The sequence below is a fragment of the Gambusia affinis genome, linkage group LG16 (assembly GCF_019740435.1).
Source record: "Gambusia affinis linkage group LG16, SWU_Gaff_1.0, whole genome shotgun sequence".
Lineage (NCBI taxonomy): Eukaryota > Metazoa > Chordata > Actinopteri > Cyprinodontiformes > Poeciliidae > Gambusia > Gambusia affinis.
Window position 1 is genome coordinate 2637396 of NC_057883.1, and position 27306 is coordinate 2664701.

Below are 27306 nucleotides of genomic sequence, written 5' to 3' on the forward strand. Positions count from 1 at the left end.
AAAATAGTAATGAAGCCTTTAAACACAACAGCTCAGCCAGATGCAGTTACTCCTAACATCTTGCAGGTCGGACCCACTGAAGGCAGCCCGGTGTTAGCCGTCCCTGCAAGACAATACTGAGCACCAACCGTCTGGGACAAATGTGATGAGAATGGATGGGGTTCAAAAGGAAATGAGATAAGAGTAGAGGAGAGACAGAAGCCTAGAAAGAACACCAGTCAACACTGTTGAAGTCTGGAAAGAGAGAGAAAAAAACTGGAAATTCACCTGGCAGAGGGTGTATGATGTTGAAATGCCTGAAACACCCACTGAGTCCAGGAACATCACAGCTGATGTGTCCAGGTGCGTCAGTGGAAGTATTCGCCCAAGGTTAGCGTTGACACCCTCTTTTCCAAGTTGCATATTATTGTTTACAATTTTGGAAAATGTGGCGGAGGGAAAAGTGGAAAAGATTAAATGTTTTGCCTGCCTGTGTAATAAAACATCTTTTACAGAGTGATTGACTAGCTCACCTGACAATCACAGTTTGTCAATGAAAGCCTCAACACTGTGGGATCTTCCAGAGCAACAACACAGGACAGAAATTGACTTTCTAGTTGCCGAGCTACTCAGGAGAGCTTTGTGTCTGTTTGTGCAGAGAACATCTCTCAACATATTGCACGTTTCAGTGAAAAAAAAAACGACTGAAAAACCATAATTAACCATATGCAAGGGAGTGTAATACAGATTAAAGTGAGCAGAACTTTATTCCTTTCTATTTAAACCCAGAGCAGACTGATCAGTGAAACAGGGATAATCAGGGAACATGGGGTTTTTACCAGGGATCATACAAGTTTTCATTGACAGTCAACAAACCTTTGCTTCAACAATTCCTCTAGCTCAGATTCTTTGGGTCCCAAATCTTCAGCTATCAACAAAACTGATTGCAGCTACTGGGATAAAACCGTCCACAGGACAGCAGTGACAGTGAATCCACTTTATGCTTGAATATTTTTGCTCTTCTCAGCGTTACCAGGTCATTCATTCTCATTTATTATTTAGTGTGAAAGCACAAAGTAAACGTTTTGAAGTAGTAAGGGCTGTGCGGTTGGTTAGAGCAGTTAGAGAATTAAACTCAGAGAAGAAGAAGAAGAAGAAGAAAAAAAACTTCTGGGATATACTGATGTGCTCCCTTAAAATTCCACCAATGCATAAAGATAACAGATAAAAAGAAATATTAAAAAATATTCACAAAATAAAATGAACTAATTCACAGCAGAAAAGTGGTGACAGGGAATCAGAAAGAGTGAGCAGGGGACAAACTGAAAGACATTTTACTCAAATGTTCCTTAAATGTCCTGGGATGGTCCTGAATTACAGAGGAAACCCCGTCAGCGTCTGGAGGGTCTGGATTCCAGTTCTGAACTCAAACAGTCTCAGTCTGTTAAGCTGACAGGAAGTCCTCAACCCGCTCAGTAGTGTTGCAACATATGAAGACCGACAGCCCTAAAGGTAAAAGTCTGTGACCGACAGGCTGGACGCCCAAATCCTCACAAACAGAAAGGCAACTCAGAACTTTGTTTTGATTTATGGGAAGCCATCAGACGAGGAGCACGGCATATTCTGTGTTACAAAAAGAAAGAAAACTTTTCCTTCTGTCAAGTGAATGGCAGCACCATGTGAGAGCGTCCAGCCAAGGAGAGGAGAGAAACAGTTTCAAATGGACTGAGCCAAACTTATCTGTCCAACATCTCCTTTTAGTCTAAAACACTTACTTAAGATGAATTGTGAAGCTAATTTCAAACCAGCTTGAAGTGCTGAACTGGTCTGGAATAAATATTAGCAGAGTTAAATAAGGTTAAAGTGCTTCCTGTTACAAAAATAAGATAAATTCCCTTCATTTCATTTCACACCTGGTCTTCCCAGAGTGACCTGTGCAGCAGATGCTGCAGGATGTGATGTCATCGGCCTGCTCAGATTTGGTCCACCTGTGAAGAGCAAAGTCGGTGACATCACAACGTTCTTCCAAGCCAGTCCGGATCCAGATGACCGGCGGCAGAGACGGTCAGATCAGCTCCCACTCATCCTCAACATCCTCTCCTCCCGGCATGGCGCCTGCAGGCGGGGGGGCGCTGGGCATGTGTGGGAGGAGCTTGGTCAGCCGTCGGCACAGTCCTCCAATGGGAGTCACCGCCCACAGCTCTTCCTCTGGAGTCACTGAGCAAAGAGGAGACATTGGCTGCTTCAGCGCTTGATTTTCTTTATCATCCAGCGAGAATCAATGTCGGCTTCTGATCAAAGATCGGCTGTTTTACGACGCGCATTCCAACCCGACCAGTTTAAAACACGCCACATCACTTGTGCAGCTAATCTTTCATAATCAGCGTCTATCTTTTTTTCTTGGATTGTGCAACACTTTGTTCATCGAATCTGTGCTTGTTGCTTGTAATCCAAGCTTTTCCAACACCTTACCAGAGATGAACCTTTAAACCTGCTTTAGCACCTCTAAAAAATAGAAGGGCTATCACTACAATTCTTTGACACAACCTAGTCTCAAATCAAATATATATTTATATAGTCTTACCTTATAACATATAACCTGTCTGAATAATAACAGGTAAAATAAGCCTGTATTAGACGGGTGTTCCTGTGTTTGGTGTCATTTCGACCTGTCCACTTTGATTGTTTAAAAGCGACTTAGCGGTGTGTTCCTGTTTCAGAAAACCAAAGTTTATAAGAGATTGGAGCTTTAGAAAATGTCACTTTTACACTACAAAATAAGACAGAAAGTGAACTTAGAGCTCTTAGCAAAACGTGAACAGCAGTGTCTTTATTTGCTGAAGTTAAAAGTTTCCCATTGTCTGTTTTTGTATCATTGGTTTTTAAAGACTGCAGCTCTAGTTGATAATTATCAGATTAAACACACAATTAATTTTTTCTTTTGTCTGGGCTAATGGTTAGGCCACTCAAAGGAATGGGAGTGAAGACGATGTCCTATTGTAGGCCAAGATGAAAACCTACCAAAGGGAGTCATGTTGAGGTAGATTCAGCTGAAACTGGTGTGAACCGTCTTACCAGTAAACCAGTTAGTGTTTCCAGGAATCTTCTTCCAGTAATCTCCAGCAGGGTTCCGATCAGAAATGCCATAACGCCGAGCCAGTTCTCCATTTACACACCGAACCCAAACAGTCTGACAGCTGACAACCATCTGACTGACAGCCAGCCCTGCACACACACACGCACACACGCACACACACACGCACACACACACACACACACACACACACCGTAAACCAGTGGAACACACAGAAAGGACAGGTAACGTACATCGACCAAGCAGTCAGAGAAAGAAGTACCTGGTACCAGTTCCCAGTCTGTCCCAACAGGCATCTCATCACTTAGTCCAGTTCTGACAAACACACTTCCCCTGTTGTCCAGAGCCCAGAGGAGACGATCGTTAGGACTCGTCTGGATGCTGACCAGCTGGATTCCTATTGGCTGTAAAGATGTGGCAGGTCATAGTTGCATCATGGATGCATGGAGTCTGTAGAATGACTCCATGGAGCTGCGTTTCCATTTACCATAAAATTGCCCAAACTGAAGTTAAGAAAAATAAAATTGTGTAATGGAAACAGAGCAGTTAAAAAAAAAAATCAATAAAAAAAATTCAGGTTTTGTGCTGGGATGAGATGGATTTGCAGCCTTTTCTAAATACATGTAGTTCACAAAACTACAATGGAAACACTTTTGTTGCATCACACGAGTCACATGACGAACATTTGGATGTTACTACTGGTGAAAACCACAAAGAACAAGACAGGAAGTGGTAGGAGGATGATGGTTTGTTTTTGAAGGCGGGGCTTGTTGCTCTGATGCCTGAATAAGACGAGGATGTCTCCTCTGATTGGCTAAAAGATAACGAGCTCTGACTTATGAATGTATCTCATGTAACTGTGGCTGCCATGATTTTAATGACTTATTGTGTGAATAAGCTTATTCACGCATGATTTTAATTTAGTTTCCTATTTAAATAGAAACACCATATTGAAGCCGTTACCTGTGAAGGAGGTTCGATGTAGATCCAAGCCGGCATCATCATGCTCGCGTTCAAAGGCTGAGTTCCAACTCTGAAGTAGACGAGTCCTCGACTGTCCACTGACCAAACATTCTGGCTGCCACAGCTCACGCTGACCAGACGAACACTTCCTGAAGGAAAACAGGGAACACCTCGTTATGGAGCCTGCAGTAGGACTTTCAGACAGATGCATGCAAAACTTAAAGCTGCTGTAGATGACTTTTATGTTTTAAAAAAAAGTTGTTGTTTTTTTTTTTTTTTACTCATTTGGTAAAACTGTCACCATGTTGTGACAGTATCACATGAAACAAAAGAGCTGTGAAAAAAATTAAGGCAATTAAGCAACTTTGTGTTGCTTTAAATCAGAAGATCCCATGAAGACGTATTTTGGTTTGTGGTTGTAATGTGGGACAACTGGGTTGGAATCTTGATCTGGAGTCCTTCTGCATGGAGCATGACTGTTAACTGGTCTCTCCCAATTGTCCTTTGGTATGTGTGTGTGTGTGTGCGTGTGTGTGTTTGCCCTGCGATGGATTGGTGACCTGTCCAGGGAGTGCCCTGCCTCTCACCCAATGGCTGCTGGAGAAAGGCTCCAGCCCCCCAGCAAACTATAAGGATAGGTGGAATAGATAACAGGTGAATGATTGTAATGTGGCCAATTATATAACATACTTTATTAATTGAAAATAACCATATTTTAAAGAAAACCTAACAATCATCTTTATTGTATTTATTTACAGTGTTTAAGCATGATTGATAGATATATATATTACTGCCTGCAGCTCTGTGCAGCTCAGGGTCAACAAACAGCCTGTGGCTCAGGTGACAGAGTGGCTGTTGAGTAATCTGAACATTAGAAGTTGGTCAGCAGGTCTTTCGTGAGCTAAAGTGTCATTGGGCAACTTGCTGTATCTGCTGCCAGAAGTGAACGACAGCCTAAAAGTGCTACGTGTGTGGAAAACAGCATGCAGTGTATAAATATGATGAAACTGTAATCATAAGACGTAGATCCTGGGTGTCCAGTTCAAGTCCTCCAGGCAGGGCCAATGTCCTGCCAGTTTTAGACGTGTCTCTGCTCACTCAGATGGTCCAACAACCTGCTCAGCATGTCAAAGTTCTTCAGACGTTCGGCTAATGAACCATCATTCTGAACCAGAAGGGAAAAAAAAGCAGACTATGGTGTTCTCAGACATGATAGTCCAGTCGACTCAATTGGGGACCAAAATGGCAACATTTCTTACATTTTCAGCTGCTGTAGTTCTCTTTCACATTCCACTGCGTCAAACTAACCAAAACCTTTCAAAAATCTGTTCACCTCCTTGCCTGTGGGGGCGCTGTACCAAACTTTTGAATGCAACTTTCTTCTTCATGAAATGAAAACAAAAATGGAGTAGAGTAAATTTTAGCGGTTGGAGGATTTCTCTTTTGTCTTTGGAAGAAGACCACAAGCCATTTCTCCTGCTAGCCTCAAAAACTAGTGCATTTGTTTTGGTTGTATTTACCCAGAATGCCCTGTGCATTAGTCTGCTTCCTGCTTTTTGGGGCAGTCGCTCGTCCGCGCGGTTTGTAGACAGATCAGAGTTTGTTGTTTGGTCGAACTACAAACCTCGGTTTTGGTTCGACTGACGTAAAGTTTGGTTCAATTTGAATGCATATGAGAATACCGAGCGGACCACAGACCGCTCCGGAAGAACAATATAGTGCAGGTCATTCTGGGTAAATATAACCAAAACGAACGTACTAGTCTAGTGATAGCAGGAGAAATGGGTTGTGGTCTTTTACCAAAGACCAAAAAGAAACCCCACAACCTATAAAATCTGATATCACTCCATTTTTATTCACATTTTGTGAAGAATGAAGTGATTTTCTGTGATTTCTGTGTCGTTTCTGTCAGTGGTTCTTGGTGTAGCGCCCCCACAGGCGAGGAGGTGAACAGACTCTTCAAATGTTTTGGTTAATTTGACACTGGGGAGAGTGAAAGAAAACCAAAGCAGCTGAAAATGTAACAAATGTTGCAATTTTGGTCACAAATGGAACCGATTCTAGCAGACTGTCAGATTTGTGTCTCAGGCTGGGTGTCCACAACATATAGCAGATGAAAACAGGTCAGGAAATCATGTGATCTTTGATAACGAGAAGAGCAGAGGCACTATAAACAGATCTGACCTTTCCGCCATTTTACAATATCTCTATCACACACACACACACACACACACACATTCCTACTGAGCTCTGACACAAACCTGTTCCCAAACCTCAGACTGTCAATGTGACAAACACACACAGCTGATTCTGGAAGTTCCAGCTTCAACGTGTTTCTGCACCGTCTGAAACAATGCATGATGTGATCGGTGGTGCAGCGGCTGTCTCCCAAGTCATTGCCTGATCCGGGATTTATTTTCGTTATCCGACATGTGCCAAAGACATTGAGCCTCAAATTACACCAAACATCCTCCGCACAGCGTGGTTGTGGAAAATAAAACACGGCGCATAAAGACAGAGTGCACAGTGTCATCTATCCCGGGTTTAGGTGAGCGGTGGGAACATTCTGAAGAACAGTGAGAAGTGTTTGTCTGAATTGGCTAAAATGTTAGGCAGAACGGAAGCTATGATCCAGATTTGTTGTTTCATGTCCCAGTTTGTGTGATCCAAGAACTGATGTGGAGTGGAAGATTAAAGCTGGTCCTCAGCTGCTATGCCTCTGAGCCACCAGGAGGGGGCAGTCACACAGCTGGGACCACAGGAAGTGCAGGTCTCCATTGAAGTCATTGACACTGCTGTGTCTTGCAAAATCTTCAGATTTTTCACATTTTCTTTCATTACAACATTATATTTTATTAGGATTTCATATGATAGTCCAACACAAAACACTGCATCATTGTGTAAGAGGGGGAACTTAAAAATGGTTTTGATCAGGTTATAATCTGACCTAGAAATGAATAAACCAAACAAGAGCAGCTCAGCATAAGATTTTAAAAAACAGAGTTTCTATGGAACGCACCAAGCTGGCTGAGGTCCAGGAGGGTCCAGTGCAAACCGATGGGACAAGAAGGAGACAGGGTTCGAATGCTCACTTGGCCATGAATGTCCAAACCCCACAAAGCGTCACGACAGGCGGATAAGTGGGTCAGCTCCACCTGAGCTCACAGAGGAGAGAAAAAACAGACGCAACACAAGACCATTTGAAAAAGGGTAACTTCAACTTTTTGAGACATGTCTACTTTAAGAAGTTTGTCATTTTTAAAGGACCACTGTTTTATTTATTTAGTTTTTTTAAGTTTTAAGATATCATACCATCACCTTCCTAAAATAATGGTAAGCCATTTTTTTGCCAAAAGTGATTCCTGTACCTAAATCATCTTTTGGCAAGAACAAGGCGGGAAGTTGTTTTTTTTTGGCTAAAAATACTTTTAATATCAAACAAAAATCTTGCAAAAAAAAAAGAGTCAATATCTTATATTTTATGGGATGGTGAGATTAGTAAAAAAAAAATTGTGCAACCAATACATATAGTTATAGGAAGCAGATTGTAAAGTAACACAAATATTAGCAGTGATGATTTATTGCACGTCATGAGAAAAAAAGTGTGGGTTCATCTTTCAATGTTATATTTTCACCACATTTGTTGAAAAAAAAACCAAAATAGGTAGATAAATAGGATATAATTTGAATAAATTAAAATGTCTGACATATTCATACACTAATGAAGATCACAGTTCCAAAACAAAAACTTCATCTTCCTAAAGTTGATGTCATTATTTTGACAAAAAAAATGACTTCGGCCATTATTTTAGGAAGATGACAATATTTAGTTACCAATAAAATAATAGAAAATAAAATGTGTTGCTGTTGAAGTCGCTGTAGAGAGACTCCAACATAAAATATAAGTGACACTTTCAGTACTTCATTCTGTTGTGGAAATTTAAAACAATTATTCCATGGAAGTGTTTCAAACCTGCTAAAATCTATATTCAGAAACATCAGTTTGTTCTTTATGAGTTGTAGAGAGGGCATTGAGAGCCATTTTGAAAGGTCCGGAGCAGCAGGTCGAGGACCCCTGGAGGCGCCCATCCAAAGTGCCTGGAAAACGGCAGATTTAGACGTAGAGGCCAGTTGGGCGGTTTTACCTCTGGTGGGAGCTGGACGGAGGAAGGACGAAGCTCTCCATCCCGGTCCCAGACACAGAACAGATCCTTCCTGCTCTGGGCCAACCACAGGAAGGTTCCTATACACAGTCAACACAGACAGCTGACATCTGCACAGCAGAGTGCTGGAGGTCCGGATGTGTGCTCCGTCCAAACGGCTTACCTTCTTTATGAGGCACAGATGAAGAAGTGATGAAGGTCCACCTGGTGGCCGTCACAGTTCCTCTTGGGACCACGTTCTGCCAAAATGTTCCTGAAAGAACCCAAATGGAAGTGATAAGAAGGAGCAAACTGAAAGCTGCTGAGCAGAACCTCACTGACCCACGAGGTTTCCACGCGCCAGGTGCAGCTGGTTCCGTCCTGACGCCACCCACACTCCAGTGGCGTTAGCGCTGACCAGGCTGGGCTGGCACTGGGAGTACTGCGACAGGAAGGCCACCACCCGCTCCACTGGACCCCTGGTTACTGTGGCAACGCTCTGCGTAGCTTGCAGCAGGGTCTGGAAAAAACTGCCTTGATCGAAGACCACATAGTCTGAAATGCTGATCTGGGGGAGAAGAGAAGCAGAGTGGTGAAAGAGCAGAACCCAGAACCCAACAGAAGCCAAACTAGATCCGCCCCCCTCTAACCATGAGTACCTGCCACCAGTGGTCATCGTCGCCCTGGGGTCTGGACGGGCAGACGCCGGTTCGGAACCAGAGGCTGCCGCTGGCATCAAGCGCCCAGGCGGTTCCGCCTCCTCCTAGAGCTATGCAGATGAGCTCCAGGCCCTGAGCCTCACTGCAGCAGAAACAGACAAATAACAACTAATCACATGTTCACTTTTACTTGTGTGTCTAGTTGCTTGGTTACTGGGCAAAAAAAATCCCAAAAAAGAAACATGTAGTTGATCTACATGCATATCCTCAGCCTGCAGCACAGTCAGCTCCGACTGGCCAGGGTTTCCAAACCGCAGCAAACAAAGAGTCAAACTTAATACATCCCTATTTAAAATCATTTGTACTAATAATAACTAAATGGCAACCCTGGTTTTTGCTTACTGATGCACTTTATATCAGAATTACTACCTGGAGGCGGACCAGGTTGGTCATGTGATCTTTCTTTAAGTCATGTGACAGTGATCGTGATGCAGTGAAGGTTTCGGGGAGTTTAACTGCAGCAGAGAAGCAGTGCAGGCGGCGTAGTCACTTTTTCACTGAGTTAAAGGGCCGATTTTATGTGTTTTCCAGATACTGATAGTAAAATTAAACTTTTCTTCCCAATTTAATGCCTTAAAATTGGGTCTCTGCCTCTTTAAAAACTGCTCTTTTTGAAGCTTTGCCTTCAGGAAGTCATCACAACATGGCCCCTCTATTAACCTTTAGCAACATTTTTACCAGCAGTGCACTGAGAAGTAGCTCCTAAAGTGATGTGCAGTTCTACCAGGTGTTTGCTACCAGGTCATTTGGGACTTGACCTAAATACAACGCGCTGAGCTGCTGTACTGTTAGAGGAGGCTCGGTACCTGACGGTGTCGTACTTCCAGCCGTCTCCCTCGCTGCAGTAGCTGCTCAGTCCTTCTCTGTAGAACAAAGCCTTGTGTTCACTCAAAGCCCAGACCACGCCCCCTCTCACACACACCTGGCTGAACACACAGGGAGACTCCACCTTGACCGAGCGGGCGCAGGGACGCTCCACGCTCAGACCTGAAACACACACAGCCTTAAATGTAGCAGCAGTAACCCATAGCAACGCTCCACCTGTGAGACCAGCTCTGCCTTCTTTCTGTCCAGAATCAAAGTCAGCAGTCGCCGCAGACGTTTCTGTCCACGCGTTAAAGTTTGGAAACGAAACATGTGAAGATTGTGTGGAAAGTATTTTTTAAAGATTAAACACGTCTCATAAACATAATTTGGTCACACGCCAGAGGAAATGGTCCTGATCAAATGTAGAAGCAGGGACTTGATGGATAACTGAACCTTAAACATGACTCAGCATAAATGAGGACTTTTTCTGACTGCCTCTAGAATCCACTTTAAATCCAAAACAAAAAATTCCAATTATGATAAATAATCACATTGCTGATATAACTTTAGTCATTTCGTTTCAGTCTCACAGTTTGTTTTTTGGAAAAATCTCCATGAATAAAAAAATCCCTTAAACATAACTAACAAAACCTGAAGTCTGGTTTTGTAACCATTTGTCCTTCAAGTTACCGGTACTTTTATTCACCAGTTCAAACCCAAAGCAACCTTTTTTTTTTTTTAGGTAAACCAAAAGTATTTTAAAAATGTCATTCAAATAAATAAGCTAATAATATATGAGCTAAAAACAAGAGCAATTTTCATAAGAAGGATTTTCTCTTTGTCTTAAACGCATTTGAATCAAAGATAGATTCAGATTCTGTTGGGTTGTTCCACATCAACAGACTAAGAAAATTATTTTTTCCCCAACTTCAGACTGTATTAATGGATCACAGAAGGAGAGCAGGTCCTGCTGCGGCCAGCTGTAACAAGACTGGCACAAACTTACAAACTTCCATGTGAGACAAAGCGTCACAGAGTAGCACAAGATGAGAGAAAACACAAACCGGACACAGTTTTCAGAATGTTTGTGGAGAAAAAACAATCTAGTTTGAAAAATAAAAAGACAGCTCTGTCAATTTACATGGAGCATAATTCTGCAAGGCCTGTCACAAATTCTAAGGCTGATTTAGGTCTGGACTTTGACTGGGCCATTCAAAGTCCACTCACTTAAAGCTCTGATTTTACATTCAAGGTGGTTTTCCTGCTGGAAGGAGAACTTCCACCCTGGTTTCTGTTCAACCTTCCAGTGAGACACCATCACACATAATGAACCAGAAAAAAAAAACATTTTCTTATCCCTTACAGAGCAGAGTAAATCCATGTAAAGTGCAATTAAGAGCAAAATTATTTACACCCCTGGCAGATTTAGATTGAAAATAATTTTATTTTTACCAACATGTTGTTACCCACAACAAACATGTTACCAATTTCACAAGAGTTCTGATATGAATCTGTGGATTGAGCTAAAGAAAAGGCTGATGGTGAGGGGGCCTCCCCACCTCAAAGACCAGGAGCTCATCACCAAAATAAAAACTGAAACATGAAAAAGATTTTTACTCACTGACTATTCAGAAGAGAATAAATAATTTTTAATATGACATTTTAAAAAAAATTAAATATAAATAAAATCATATTATTTTCATATAATTCCTGCAGAAACAAACTTCTTAGTTGGAAAAAAAAGAAGAAGCTAAACATGGTAACCTGAAGGTACGATTTGCATATTAGTGACAGTTTGTAAGCTTGACTAAATGCGACAGAGGAGAAGTCACCTGTTTGCAGGTAGAGGTCTCCGTTGGTCCTGATGATCCAAGCAGAGTCGTCACTCAGCGCCACGAAGGCCGCTTGCTCTGCAGCTTTATACCAGTGACGTTTCCCTTTAACCGACACTTTGGCACAAGCGAACGCCGTCATGGTTTTCTGCTCCACCTTCCACAGCAGGTTGCCTGAGGGGTTAACAGCGGTTAGCATCTGGATAACACAACACACCCATTTATGAATGACTCTCTGGGATGAGTCACGATGCTGATCCGTCAGCCCACCTGAAGGGGACAGCGCCACCTGGTGGACGTTGTCTTCGAAGCGCTGCCATCCGAGTCCAGTTTCAGGAAGCGTGCTGCAGAACAGCCCTCCTTTGAAATCCAAACACCACACGTGCCTGGAAGCGCAGGTTGTCCGTGAGCCACGTGAGCGCCAGCAGCAGGTCAGCAGGGAGGCTGACCGGACTCACCTGTCAGTCACCTGCAGGCTCAGGATCCCACATCCTGGTCCAGAGTAGCCCATCCAGCTTTCTGCCAACTGCAAAGCAGAAACATATATATCTATATATATGTTGAATTACATTTATTGACTTGCGGTGGGTACAGTCAGCACCATCTGATATTACAATCTGATCACTTCTTTGATCACTTAAGTGTGACAAAAAAAACTGCTAAATCACTAAAGGAGTGAATACTTTTCATTTCTCACCATGTAAGGCCTGTTCTTGTCCTGCTCTGCGTCTCTCTCTGCTGTCCTCTCCGTCTCTGCAGACGGAGCGCTGTGGTCGTTTCCTCCTCCTCCAGCAGCAGCAGCAGGAGCAGAGTGGCAGTAGATGTCTCCCTCCTCATCACTGGACATGCTGGGCTTCCTGTCCTGACTGCTCTCCTCACTGGGAAACAGCTGGTCTGCCAGCTGAGGAGAGAGGAGTGGATGGTCCTCCTGTTCACACAGAGAAAGAACCGTCTGAACAACCTGCATGCTGCTCATTAACAAGCGATTTATTGTCGCAATAAGCAAGAAATCAGTTATTCGCGTGATAAATTAATACGAGCTCAATCATTTCTATTTGCCTGATTTATTGTTTTTCTCTTTTCTTTCTTTCTACCAAAATCTAGATGATAAAAGTCTTCAGTCTGGTGCTTTGGTCTCAACTGACTATTTCTTGAAGGACAACTTCCTTTATAGAGACTTTATAATTCATTTTATTTGTTGTTTTCTTTCTTTACTTTGCATATTTAAAATATCTTCCAGTCCCAGTGTTAAATGTTCATTAGAGTTTAAGGTTTATTGCTCTTTGAGGATGTGTTCTTGCAATTATTATGTCAGTCTCATTAAATTACTTGAAAATGGTCAAAAACAAAATGGCCTCAAAACAACAACATTATCGTTTATCGCAATAACTTCTGGGACAATTTATCGTCCAGAAAATTGTGTGATGGTGACAGGTCTAGTTACCAATAGCACATGACCAACTGTCTCCTTCTGCTAAAACACAAACAACAACAGCATGTAAATAAACGTTGGTTGTTATTAGCATCCCAGTTTTACTTACTGGATTGATGCCGATATGTCAAAAAAGGACTAACATTGGCCAACACGATACATTCTGATATATCGTTCAATAGTACTTAACATGTGTAAGTAAACGTGAGCGCTCGGATGATATGATATTTACATAACTGGTAGAAATGTTAAACAAACAGTGAAAACCTACCGTCTCATCTCTGGATGCTGGCTCCGGCCCTCCATCATCCTCAGCCTTCATGTAAGAGAAGGTGGATTCCAGCAGCTGGTCAACATCTGGGGTGGGAGGGATACCGTCTGCCTCGGAACCGTCGTTCTGAGCCTTTTCTGGGTTCAGTCCCGGCAGGAGCAGCGACCCTGCGCTGGGAACGGAACTGAAAAGAAGAACAAGACTGTCGGATCAGCAGTAATGGGATCTACTGAAGGCTGCCAATCACCAGATACAAACCCAGACTGGTTGAGGGAAGACTCCACTTCCTCCCCGACTTCCAAAGCGTTATCAGAACCTGTGTGTTGTGTCCCCTGGTCTTGGTTCTGCTGTAGAGTGTCATGCCTCTCAGCATCAAGACCAAGGAGGAAGGCGTGGTCACTGGACGGGGTTCCACTTTCTCCGTCACTACAGTTTCCGTCCTGGATAAACACTGAATCTGAGCAGCTGCTCTCTACAAGACGGTTTCCAGAGCAACGGTCTAAGGAAAGGTCTAAAGACAGATGGAGACAGATCACAATGAGTCATACCTATTTGTTGGCACATACTTTTAGCTCACTCAATTAAACAAGCAATAACATGGCAAGCTTGAACATTAGTGAGAATGGTAATCTGCAGAAGAAAAGCAGGAAGAGCAGAGAACTGTGGTAGGAACCTGCTGTAGGTGACGACATCTTGGGGTTTTTGGAGACTTCTGTTAGCATTATGCTGCCTGCTTTCAGGATAAACTTGCTTGAAAACAGCATGTTTTAAATACAATTAGCATGCTATGTCTAAGTAGCATGCTAAACGTTAGTATAGTTTTTTTCAAAATAGAATGCTGACATGCTAAATAAAATGTTAGCATTTTATTTAGCAGGGCCAACATTCTATGCTAAATAGAATGTTAGCACGCCAGTCAGCATGTTAAAGCTATATAGCATTAACATGTTAAACATCATGCTACAGCTATTATTAATGTAATATCACTAATATTAAGTGATAGAAAACCTGCAGTATGTAGAATTTACAAGAATATGTTTTTCCATATTTGTTCAACGTGTCAACATGCTATTACAGTGTAATATGAGACAGATAATCTGTGAAAACATCAATCTGCTCCACCTCCTCCCTGAGCTGCTAACATTCACAACAGGATCTGCTATCCGGAAGGAGCTGCAGCATAGCAGAGAGCAATGGAGGGAGGGGCAAGCAGCGCCACAGAGACTGTGAGTGACAGCTCTAAGGCCCTCCTCCTGACTCTGATTGGTTGTTTCTAGTTAGCGCTGGGAGAAGCTCAACTTTTTTTTTTACATATTATCTGATTCATACTATACTGCCAGGACACAGTGACAGTTTTAACAAATATCTTACAAAATACTTTTATAAAAGTTACATACTCGAGTCACAACTTTAATGCATCTGAATCACTTACATTTCTCAGTAATGTTAAACTTGCTTGTTAATATCCAAATATGGAAAAACACAGGCCGTCTACACTGCAGCTAACCATCCCTGACCATGGGGCAGCGTTGACATCTGACCTAATTCACTTACCTTGATGTCTTTTCTTCTTCTTCTTCACTCTGATGGGTTTCACCACCAGCTCCTGCTGCATCCTCTCCTGGTCAATAGGGGCACTGTAGCGCCTGGAGCTCAGTTCAAGCGGAGTGCTGACTGGAGTGGCTGAGCTCAGGCTGTCCCACATGGTGACAGAGCTGCTGCGGAAGCGAGAGCTGCTGAACAAAGTGGACGGCTGGCTGGACTCCATCACCTGAGCAGACAGACATAATGGTTCGCATAAACAAAAACTACATTCTCGTGCCTACTACCTATATTTTATTGGGATTTTATGTGACACATAAACACACGGAAGGGGGGGGGACAACAAACAGGGAAATTTCTGAAGAGCAGTTTGGAGGTGGGGGGCAAAGTTACAATGAAATGTAACGTAAGATATGTTTTAAAAAGTTTTTAATGTGTTCAACCTGCAAGACCAAAAATGACTAGTAAGTGGCAATGCACATCAGACATGATGTTACATAACACAATGTACAACATGATCATACCGTCTCTTTCACTAAACAAACGGTTGAGACCCACAGAAGTCAAACTAAGATTCAAATGTTGTTTAGATATGAGTTTGGTTCAGTGTCACTGATCTTCACAAAAATAAACAAAAACAAGTTTTAATGAGTAACTCCACTTGATAAGATTCCTCATAAGAACTGATTTATTGAAGTGACTCTTTATTATTTAATTATTACTTGCTAAGTTGGTTTATTTTTAAACGTTTTTGGTTTTTCAATGTTCTGGATGGTTGAGAGCCAATAAGTAGGTAGAAATAATGAATATCTGGGTAGTATAATTGCTTAAACTTAACGTTCAAAGCACCAGGGTTTTTATGGAAAAATATTCAGATTTTTTGTGGTTTTAAAGGCTCTATGTTGAAGATGGTAAGATATAAAGGTTCTGTTTTCCTATCTGCTCTATGATAACGTTACCTTTAGTGGGCTGTCCTGCTCCACCGCCTCTTCAACTTCTTCCACTCCTTCCTCTTCCTCCTCTTCATCTGGTCCTTCTTCAGAGAGCCTCTCGCTCCCCCCTGCCTCCTCTTTGCCCCCATCTTCTGTGATGATGGCCATTGTTCTGATTGGCTGGACTATTTCCACTGACCCGATTGGTTGGAGAATCGTGGGTGTGGTCAGCGGTGAAGGCAGGTGACCTGACAGCACTGCTAATAAAGGGAAACAGAGAACTTGTAGCTGTGGGTTTGGGCTGCCAGCGGTAGAGGTTATCTGTGGCAGAGTTAGCAGAGCTCACAGTTCGAGGAGATTCCCTCTGGATTGCTGGACAGGCGGATAATCTCTCTGTCTCCTTTCAGCACGAAGATTTCACTCTCACAAGATGACACAGACACAATGTCTCCGCTGCTTTCCAGACAACCGATTATAACCTTGAAGCACCAAACAAAAGCACAGCTTGTGTTTAAATACGGCGTTTTCCGTTGCAAAGGTGAACTGTCTCTTCGCTTCTCTAAGATACAATAATAGTTACAGTAAAATACTTGACATACAGCTTTATGTATCTGTGTCATCACATGGTCCTATTCAGTTACAGTCACTGTGGGAGTTTGTCCATAACATAAATGAGGCGATAGGCCAGAATCTTCTCCAGCTCATCCTGACTGATACGTTGACATCAAGAACCACATGAGGTCTTTTTCTATCTGAGCCTACTGGCTGTCAGAACGACAGGATTCCTGTCAAAGGAAGAAACAGAAAAACTGGAGCATGCTTCCATCCTGAGGACGTTAGCATGTTGCATTGTGTCTTTGGGGAGTTTGTAGAAATATATAAAGAAGTTAACAGTTGCTCATCAAGAATACATTTTCCTGATTTTTGACCAATAACAAAAAATGAAAAATAACCGAAAAAATGTCAACCTGACATGATAATGAGATGGGAATTCTGGGAGGAAGCCATAGGTTTGTAGCTCACATTTTAGACCAGCAACTCAAATGTCACACTGGGGTAAGGAGTTGATGCCTTCAGGCTCCAAAACTGCAAATAGAGTCTAAATGCAGCATTAATTCCAGACAATCTATCTGGAGGTTTGTTTACAGTATGAAGCTAAAACATCACCTTGGTAACTAGAACAGAAAGCTTTTGGACAGTCAATTATATCGAGCTACTTTCTTCTCTGGAGTATTTCCAACCCTTCATTGATCCATCTTCAACTTTTCCACTGTCAGCAACTGTTCACAGTTGTAACACTTCTTCTTCTGCTCGTCTATGTTTCTGTTAGTGGTGTCCTGATGCTGGCTTTGGGCCGATATGAGCGTCAAGTTTACGCCCAATTTTACAAGTAGCATCAAGAACTCATCTGATTTCTTGCTTATTGCGACAGCAACTCGATACTCTGAACAGATACCACTGTTGTATTTGATTGGCTTATACAGTCCAGAGACTGTAAACTGATAAACGATCTAGAATGTTTGTCAATATTGAGACCGATACAGATGTTATGTATCGGTTCATCTCTACTATCTACTGGGTTCTGATGAAGTCGTCGTACTCTGAGCTCTGATCATTGGCAGAACTTGGATTACATAGAAACGAAAGAATATGCAGTAGAGGAACACATTACCTCGTTGAGACAGTCAAACACGTAGATGCTGTATTCATTCCAGCTGAGAATCCAGCCCTCTCTGAAGAAACAGCTGAGCAGGCCGAGCTGCCGGTCTGCTGGACGGTACGCTCCAACTGGACCGGGGCGTGGGAACAGCTCAAACTGAGGGATCTGGAGCAGAGCGGCGGACAGGAGAGACAGGAACAGGAATTCTGTAGACTACTTGTCACATTTACGACCACAAACCGCAGTGCAGTTCAGACTGTTTGTGACAGACCAACATAAATCGGTCACAATGATGGTTTTAGACATTTTTACAGACATATATATGTGGTGTGAATTAATATTCAGCCTCTCTGAGCCAATGCTCTGTTGAACCAACTTTCCCTCCAAATGTATCACATGTATTTGCTTAGAGGAAGGTTCTGTATGTACCTGTTTGTCAAAAAAGGACTTGAGTAGTCGAGTCTCCTCCACCTCTCCTCTAACGTTGGACCTCCACAGCCTGAGTCCGGGTCGGGCAGCGTACACCTGAAGGTCGCTCTGCTTACAAAGAGCCGGCAGAAAGCAAGCGCCAAACCTGCCGGTTCTGAGACCGCAGAGAAACACACCGTCAGCGCCGCTACCTGAACTGGTTGTTTAATGGATTATAGGTAGGGGTGCACCGATAAACTGACCAGTCAAAAAAACCCAAAAAAAACATCTCAATTTCCTTAATTTTGAGAGATCAGCAATTGGATGAAACTGATGTTATCTACCTCTGTAAGCAGCTGAAAATCTGCCAGTGTCAGTGAGACAGACTGACCGACAGACACACCTATCAGGTCGTGCGGCTAACAAAAGCCACCCCACTGTTGGAAACTTAGCAACTTGTCAGACAAAAAAAAAAAAAGAATCAGTATCAGCCAAAATTAGAATTGGCAGGCAGGGGAGCCGCTAGGAATGTTGGGTCCCATGACAAAAAAATGTAATTGGGCCCCCCTTCACAACTGCTATTACAATTTCTTGAGTCTGTCTGATCCATCACAATTTTAAAGGCCTGAAACTTCCTTGCTTTCTTTGATCCAATACCAAAGATATTGTGATACTAGCACAATATTCACTGTTAGTGAATTTCACATGCAACAGTCCACATACTACATGCAAATAGGTTGCTTCCATCCATCCATGTTCTAACACCCTTTTCCCTAATGGGGTCAGGAGGGTTGCTGGTGTTTATCTCCAGCGAACGTTTCAGGCGAGAGGTGGGTTCACCCTGGACAGGTCACCAGTCTGTCGCTGGGCAACACAGAGACATACAGGACACACAACCATTCACACACACACTCACACCTAGGGAGAATTTAGAGAGACCAATTAACCTGACAGTCATGTTTCTGGACTGTGGGAGGAAGCCGGAGAACCCAGAGAGAACCCACCATTCACAGGGAGAACATGCAAACTCCATGCAGAAAGACCCCGGGCCGGGAATCGAACCCAGGACCTTCTTACTGCAGGGTAACAGTGCTACCAACTGCCCCACTGTGCAGCCCACATAGGCTGCTTAATTTTTTTTTCTTATTAGTTTTAGCTTATTAAAATGTCTCTCCCCACCAGCAACAGTCACAGGCAGCATGCAAAATATACATGAAGCAAACCAGACCGCTCAAAAAAATGCTATCTTGTTGCATTTTGTTATATTCAAGCTGCAGAATATAACTTTATTAAAAAAATATGTTTTGTTCCACATTTGTTAAAGTTGTCCACATGTTGTGACAGCTTGCTATGAAACAGATAATCTGTGAAAGATCAATCGCCTCCACCTCCTCCCTGAGCTGCTACTGCTGTCAAAAGAAATGCAACCAAAGACAACCAATCAGAACCAGGAGGACAAAATCATTCAGTTCAAAGAGTAGAGAGACAGAAAAACTCCACATAGATTGAACACATTGCTGCTCACCTTTTTCACTGGCACAGGGAGGAGGGGTCATGCTAGTGTTGGGGCTATAGCTGCTGCTGTCTGACTCGTGTTATTATGTGCGGTAAAAGGTTAAAAGTTAAATATATGAATATGTTGTTAAATCTTTTCCTTCACTGATTAAATGCTAGTCAAATTCAGTGTTTGCCTCCAACAAGAGGCAAACTGTAGTCTGTAGCTAAGCTAAATATGCTAAATGGTTGACAATCTCACACAGTCTACTCACTTCTCTTGGAAAAAACTGGGCTAGAAATTGACACTCTTGTCTTTTTCTCTCTTTCTTTTTGAAAACCTGACTATCATTTTTCTTAGCAGCATAATAACAGCCACAGTTTTCTACTGGCTGCTGCTGAAAACCGTCACTGCCAAGCGCAACAAGCAGAGGATCAATTTCAAGGTCTTTAGTTGTGAAGTTAAATTCTTCTAAGTTATGTTTGACATGTATAGCATTTTTTTTATAACAACTGAAAATAATAGTTACTTTATTATGCTATAAAGAGGCATTATGTGGCTGAAAAATTCATAATATTATTCCTTTAAAGATCTGTAATTGGCCAGAAAACAGCAATCAGTGCACCTCTAGAGGGAGCTCTACTGTTCTCTGTTACTGTGGAGAACGAGTGAGATTTGCGTACCTCTTTCGGGGTTTGGTGCCCAGCTGCAACACTTCCTGCTTCTGCGTACAGTAAAGCACGGATCTCTGCTGCGTCGAGACCAGCAGGACCTGGTGTCTGTATTCCATCTGAACCACACCTGACGGCTCCTCTAGCAGCAGCACCGGCTTACACACCCCCTGCACACACTCGCAGTTAGACAGCGTGTCTCACTAGGAGGCGCAAACAGTCCGGCGTCACGCTGCGTCCTACCTGGTCCAGGTCCAGAGCGGAGAACACGATCCGACCTTTGTCGTCTCCGGAGAACAGCTTCATCCCGTTGGCGCTCCAGGTCAAGGAGGTGACGGAGCCTTTGTGGAGGCTGACGACATCGAAACGCCTGAGCTGCGACCAGAACAGACCAGTGAGCTGCAGTGGCATGACAACAGGCAGACCGCAGAGAGGACAGATGGGCAGCAGCCAACCTGTTTGTTGCGCCCAGGAAGTGGGGACACCAGCTGGAAGACCACAACCCGACCGGAAGCTGTTCCAGCAGCCACCAGGTCATCAAAACAGCTGAGCAGTTTCACTGCGGTGATCGCGTCACATTTTCCCTGTCGGACGCAGACACACCATGAGAACCGCAGCGCCTCGCAAGAAGACTCAGACCAGCTGACCCGTTTCAGGTTTTAACAAGTTACAACGACCGACTTCAACGGCTTTTATTTGGGATTTGATGCGATAGATCAACATAAAGAGGAGCTTACTCTTTAAGAGAGAGGAAAGCAACGCTTGGCATGAATATCCTTTTACAAATAAAAATCTGAAAAGTGTGGTGAGCCCCATTTATTCTGCTGTGCCTGAATAAAGTCTAGTATGACCATCTGCCTTCAGTAAACAGAGTCCAGCAGGCTGTGAAGTAATCTCAGTATACCTGCAGCAGCCAGGGCCGGATTTATACGGATGTGGACCCTGGGCTGGGGTCTGGGGCCACTAAGGGGAAATTATTTTATTAAGGCAAATTATAGTAAATTACTAGGTAGTTTAATTTATCCATGGTAGGTTTAATGCATCCCCAAACAACAATAACGTGTTGTTCCCTAAGAAATCAATTATAGCTTCATAACTTTCCAAAACTGCTATATTGTTTATATTCATAAAGGTCCCTAGACATTAATAAAACTTACCTAATTTGGGAAAATAAAATGTGTATAAAGAACAATGTTTACAAAACATGCATTCAAGAAAGAAAGAATAAACTGAAAAGAAAAATCTATGGGGCCCCTCAAAAATCGGGGCCCTGGGCTTTTGCATATTCATTTTTTAGAATGGCCCAGTCAAAGTCCAGAACTGAAATCTGTAGCAAGACTTCAGACATTTTTAGTGATCTTTAGCTATTTTGCAGACAGAACGGGCAAAAATATCAATCTCTAGATTTAAAAAGCAGGTAGAGAAATTCCCCAGAATATTTGAAGTTTAAAAAACCCCCAAAAAACTAAAAGTATTTTCTCCGGGGTACTAAATATGATTACATGGTGCAATTTTTTACAGTACACATTTATTTAAGAAAAAAATTTAAAACATATTTTCGAGCTATTTAAAATCCCAGTGAAATCATTTGAGGTCAGTGGTTGTAACGTTGCAAAATGTCAGCGGCTGTGAATACTCCTGCAGAGGAATGAGGGGGAGATTTGATCATCAAAGTTTCCAAATACAGTCTGTGTGACTTTTTGATGATGAATGACTGTGGACTGATGGAAGACAACATAGAGGGCGCTCTCACCTCCATGCTGTACTTGTTCATATGTGCAACACGACGGCAGTACAGGTACAGCATGCCGATGCTGCTGCCCACCGCCAGGAAGTCAGAGCTGCTGTCCAGAGCTGTCAGGTAGACCAGCACAGACCTGAAGCCCCGCTGCACCTACACACACACACACACACACATATACAGGAACATTCTTGAAAAACACACTGACTACACCCAATCAGTCACCTTTAAAACTGCTGAAACTGAATTTGTTGATTTCCAGATTAATGAGAGAGTGATGTTTTCAGGAACTTTTCAAACTTTTATCAGTTTACATACTACAGAAAAATAATTTCACCTTTGAATAAAATAATAAAATAGTACCTTTGAATTTAGACTTCAAAACTTTGCACTTCAAAAAGTATTAAAGCTGAGCACCTTCATATCATCAGAAACCTGTAAAGGTATTTTAAAGCGGATGCTGTCTGAAACCTGCTAAAAATCGTATTTTATCCTTTTCTCTGGTCTCTGTAATTTTTTTAATGTTTCATGTTGTTAATGTTTGCTGTTTAGTGTAAAGTGTGCCTCTTGATCTTCCTATGTGTTCTTCTCTCCCTCGCAGGTTGTTATTGGAAATAAAAAAAAATTATTTTCCAACTCACCTGGTGAAATAAAAGTTAAATGTTTTTTTTTTTTTTTAAATCAATCAAATTTGGGAAAGTCCAGACTATAAAGTATTTTGGAATTTGAATTTAAACTTGACTTGAGTTGTGAATAAATTTTAAGGCATCGTGTAAAATGGTAGAGGAATGGATCAGACGTTCAGCCGTCATACTGATGCCCCGCTTTAGCATCTGTGAGCTTTGGGTCAGTACCTTGGCAGGGATAGCATTCAGCAGGTAGTACAGCGGACAGAACTCCCTCAGGATGGAAGCTGAAGCTGGCTGCGTTGTCATGGTTCTCCCTGGGGATGACTCAGCAGATCCTGGTAATCATTTCAGACCTAATCACAAACGTGAGGGTTATTGGTGCTGTCAGTCAGTACACAGTTCTTACACATCAAAACGTAAAGTCTACTTAAGAAGTTTTCTTAAGCAGACTTCAGAAGGAGCAGAGAGGCTCTGAGCAACATGAGACCAAGTTAGCAGTTGAGATGTTACAAAGTGTGAAATAAAAACCAATAACCAAATTCTGACATGTCTCAATCATCCAGGAAGTCCTCATAGTGTTTCACAGATGGATTCAAGTCATTTTCTCTTAAAGGGGCAGTATTATGTAAAATTACCTGTGTTCAGCTTTACGTCATGTTATACATTATTCCCTCATAAAAAGCAAACCTGGAGTGTCGCCTTGAATCTTTTAAGCATGTTTGAGAAATCCTCAAGTCTTATATGGCAGCCATTCAGCTGTGCAAAATGGGTGTTGTTAAAGGGTTAGAGGAGGAATCATGTTGTGATGACTTTCTTAAAGAGACAGACGCCCATTTTCAAGGAGTTAAATTACAAAGTCAAATTTCTTTTAAGTTAAGTTTAATATATATTTCTTTAACTGAGGGTAACATTATTATTTGATTGTATTATAATATGGTACAATATGCCTGGAAAACACATAATACTGCCCCTTTAAGAAAACTCTACAACACAATGCCGCATAATCACAAAATAAAATAAAAAAACCTGACGTGTAAATCACAGCCTTTATTTAACAATTGATCCACCTTTGGCAGCAATTACAGCCTCAAGTCTTGTTGAATGCGATGCCCGGCCATCTTTGGGCAGTTTCATGCAGGCTTCTCTGTAGAATCTGTCAGCTCTCTCAGTTTGGGAAACGTTGGTTGCCAGCCGCCTCCTGATCTCTCCAGAGATGTTGGGTATCTGCCTGGATCACTCCAGGACAGCCACCGGGTGTCCTGAAGGTGTCTTTCACAGCGACACTGAGGCAGCTCAGATCTGTTTGTTGGGCGTGTTCTTAATGATCCACTAAATTATTTTACTCCTTGATTCAAATTTTAAGGTAAGATCTGAAGGCCCTGGAATTAACCAATGAAACTAAAACGGTATTTTGAGGTTCTGTATGCACCAACCCTCTGTGTCCTTCAGGGGTTTTGCCACAGGAAGTGTGGCTGGTCCAGTACTTAATGTGTTTGTCTGCATCATCTCTCTCCACGCCTCTTAACTCCCAGCACACCAAGGCAGATCCAGCTCTCCTCGAGGTTTCTGTCCATTAAAGGCAGCCATCGCTCTCTATTACCCTCTCTTCATCTCCACTACCTCATGCCTACTGCATCCAGCTCATTGCGTCAATTTTTGTTGATGTATCAAATCTCTTTTATCGCTACTAAATACTCACTTTAAGGGGGTAAATATCTATGCACACATTTTACATTTCATATTTGTATTTAATTATTATTTTTTTTTTTATTTAGAAATCGATTTTTTCTTTTAGATAAAAGGGTTGAGGGGTTGTTTGTTTGCCAAAAAATCTAAATCACGATTAATTTGTAAAAGCGATAAAAAGGGTAAAACATCTATAAGGGGGTGAATACATTTTATTTACTTACATTGTATCCATAATGTTAAAGAATTGCGCAAAAATAAAATTGGAACCATATTATCGTGTCATGATTTTGACTCCTCTGACAAATCGAAACTTTTTGAATATGTATAAATGTACTGGTCAACGTCATGTCAGAACATGAAATCTTTTACGGTCCAGAAAAAAACCTAAAGATTCTACAGTACTAAAAAAAGTAAAAAAAATAAAATAAATAAATAAATAAATAATAATAAATAAATAAATAAATAAATAAATAAATAAATAAATAAATAAATAAATAAATAAATAAATAAATAAATAAATAAATAAGGGAATCGGATTTAAAGGGCAACTGTTTTCCCGAAGTCTGTTTTGGAAGACAGTTCATTTCATATGAATGGACTGTGGAAATTCATGTGAAATTAGGATCTCTGTTCTCAGCACTAGATTTCATTACTGTAATGGTTCGTATCTTGGAGTTGAAATTTCCAGATTCGTGTATGAAAAAAATCAACGAGAAGAATCGCTGAATTTACAGTTGCTTGGAAAGCAACAAAAAATTCCAACATGGCTGCCGCGTTAAAGGTAGCCATAACAGCAATAAGAATATTTGCACTCTGGTAGTTTGTGTTTTTAAATCTCATTAAATCAGCCTCGGTTGGCTGAAATGGTATGAGCCCAGGAATAAAGAGCTTTCAGCTTGTTGTGATGACTAAATCCCAAAACTTTCCAGACTTTCATCTGAACCAAAGGCATCCGGTCTCAAGGTATACCGAGACCCGAGTTCCGTTTTCCGAGGTAAACGGAATGCAGCATAACACAGGGGGCGTTAACGACCAGCCTGATGAAAATAAAACCCAGAAATGTGCATGCTTAATCAAATATGAACAATCACTCCGGCACATCCCGAACCAAACAATCCCATTTGCTGTGAGAAAATAGCACGTCAGTGTGCTGTACATTAGACGTATTGCAGACCAGATATTCAAGTGTTTACATGTGTGATGGGGTGAACTGTGGAACTGTCCTTGCGGCGCCCTGGCAGGGTAACATGAGCTCTAAGCGCTGTAGGACAATATGACTACTCACAATGAATACAAAAAGAAAGTGACGCATTAACAAATATAAAAAATACTAAACATGGTGCTGTTCATAAAGCTGCTAACGACAGCTAGCTAGCATCATCTGAAGCAGCAACTCCAGTAAACAGAGCAGAATAATGACAGTAGGAGGAGAAAGAGCATGATACCTACTGGGACCTCAGCCTGGCGAAGGATGGACCCAGATGTTGATCCTTGTAATCCTGCTTCGACTTTATTTCAAAGTGCGGACAGGTGCCATCGCCCAGCATTTACAGGAGCTATCTGAACGAGACCGTCAAACTACGCCTCCTACAGGCTACACGCGAAAACATCCGCTTCTCCGCTCTGTTTAATTTTTGCAGATTCCATCTTTCAAATTGTCAAACAGCTTATCTAAGAAACGGGTCTGGTCTTTCTTGTGTATTTTTATTTATTTATTGCTATTTTTTCTATCATTGTCATAGAATTTAGAAAAAGAATGACGTCGTTCGGAATGGCTAATCGGAAAACCAGGAAACTGGTATTCATCCTTCCATTTAAACTCTTAACCCACAGTTCCAGTGAACACTGAACCTGTCTATCGCTCCTCACTACTGTCTCCTGCTCCAACCTCTCAAACATCTGTCATATTTATCTACATTCTACCTTCTTCATTCTTCAATTACTACTAAAAAAATTAAGAACAGAATGAATAGATAAATAAATATAAAAACTTTCTTGTGAAAGTTATTGATACTGTTTTAATCTTAATTCGACTTAGTAACTTTTTTCTCTATGTTACCTAAGTAATAAGTAAAAAAATAAAAACTTCTGTTCCAAATGATCAGATTTAGGGTCATTTCCTGAAATACAAGTCATGTGAAAATAGTGTAGAAGTGGAGAAAATTCAAAACAACAGCCACCACATCTGTCCATCCAAAAAAATGTTCACCGTGAAAGCAGACTGCAAGATGCAAGTAGAAGTCTTCAAAAACCCCAAAATGTCACCATGAATCATACAGCAGACAATTATGGCCACTAATACTTCAATCAGAAAGAGACTGCGCAAGTTTAACTTCCACTGGAGGCGTTCAAGGAGGAAACCGAGACCGTTCGTGTTCTCTTAGTGGAACATGAAGGTCAGATCTGGCAGAGAGAACTCAGACAAAGACCCCAGATTTCTGGAACAATGCTATTTTAGACATCTAAAACAGAATTATTTGGACACCAGAACAGAGGACACACATTGAATAAACCAATTACAGGTTCCCATGAAACAAAAACACCAAACATCAACTGTGAAGCATAGAGGTGGAAGTGTCATGGTTTGGTTACTGCAGTCACACGTGGTTAGCTCACCACCAGAGAAGCAACCATGTTAGAGGGAAGTTAAGGAAAATATGAGACCATCTATACGACTGGGCCCTGCAAAATAATACTGGAAATAATTTGAATGGAAAAACTCTTGCATGTTTTTAATCAGATTTAGAACAAATGGAATAAATGGGCAGCCACCACCAGATTAAGATTTTCTTCTTCTCACTGTTAGATTAATGTGGTTTTGTTTCTGCATCATTTAATTATTCTTATTTTAATATTTAGAAAGTGGAAAGATAATTTATATTTACTTATTTTCAAGTGTAAAAATCTCAGAGTTCTGTCAGGCTCAGACACTTCAGGAGCAATATCTGAATTTCAACTTGCCAATAAGGATTTTTTGTCCTGATTTCTGTAATAATAATAATAATAATAATAATAATAATAATAATAATAATAATAATAATAATAATAGTTGTGGTTATTACTATTTTTATTTTAATAATAGTCACAATCACAATTATATGATTCATATCATTATAGCATGAATAATTTTTTTTTTTCATGCCATAATTAAGACAAACCTTGTGAATCCGGTCCGTTGGTAGTAGTTCCGTTCCGGGTTATATGCGCTGCCCTGCCGCGGAGGGTTAAGCTAGGCTAGTTCAAAACTCCTCCCGCTAATACTTGCCTTCCAGCGATTTTACCGATGCCCTAAATGTCGCC

The 27306-nt window shown here is 41.6% G+C and overlaps 1 protein-coding gene across 5 annotated transcripts; it reads right to left on the bottom strand.

Annotated features, from left to right (window-relative positions):
* Nucleotides 1-727: 727 nt before the first annotated feature.
* Nucleotides 728-27287, bottom strand: tecpr2 (tectonin beta-propeller repeat containing 2). 5 transcript variants are annotated; one of them, XM_044142740.1, is made up of 27 exons: nucleotides 27165-27287; nucleotides 22543-22670; nucleotides 21701-21841; nucleotides 20403-20531; nucleotides 20191-20322; nucleotides 19960-20117; nucleotides 17803-17956; nucleotides 17386-17538; nucleotides 16060-16192; nucleotides 15741-15970; nucleotides 14794-15010; nucleotides 13498-13750; nucleotides 13240-13423; nucleotides 12234-12464; nucleotides 11995-12062; nucleotides 11807-11922; nucleotides 11537-11710; nucleotides 9704-9884; nucleotides 8838-8979; nucleotides 8521-8746; nucleotides 8363-8452; nucleotides 8182-8279; nucleotides 7056-7191; nucleotides 4037-4185; nucleotides 3336-3477; nucleotides 3055-3204; nucleotides 728-2196 (listed from the first exon to the last, which is right to left on the bottom strand). In XM_044142740.1, the coding sequence occupies exons 2-27, from the start codon at nucleotides 22621-22623 to the stop codon at nucleotides 2045-2047; spliced, it is 4020 nt and encodes a 1339-aa protein (XP_043998675.1). In that variant the 5' UTR covers nucleotides 22624-22670; nucleotides 27165-27287; the 3' UTR covers nucleotides 728-2044. The 5 variants fall into 5 exon arrangements, with proteins under 5 accessions (XP_043998675.1, XP_043998671.1, XP_043998672.1 ...); XM_044142736.1 differs by having other exon boundaries at nucleotides 15741-15973; XM_044142737.1 differs by lacking the exon at nucleotides 27165-27287 and adding an exon at nucleotides 25456-25589 and having other exon boundaries at nucleotides 15741-15973.
* Nucleotides 27288-27306: the final 19 nt, after the last annotated feature.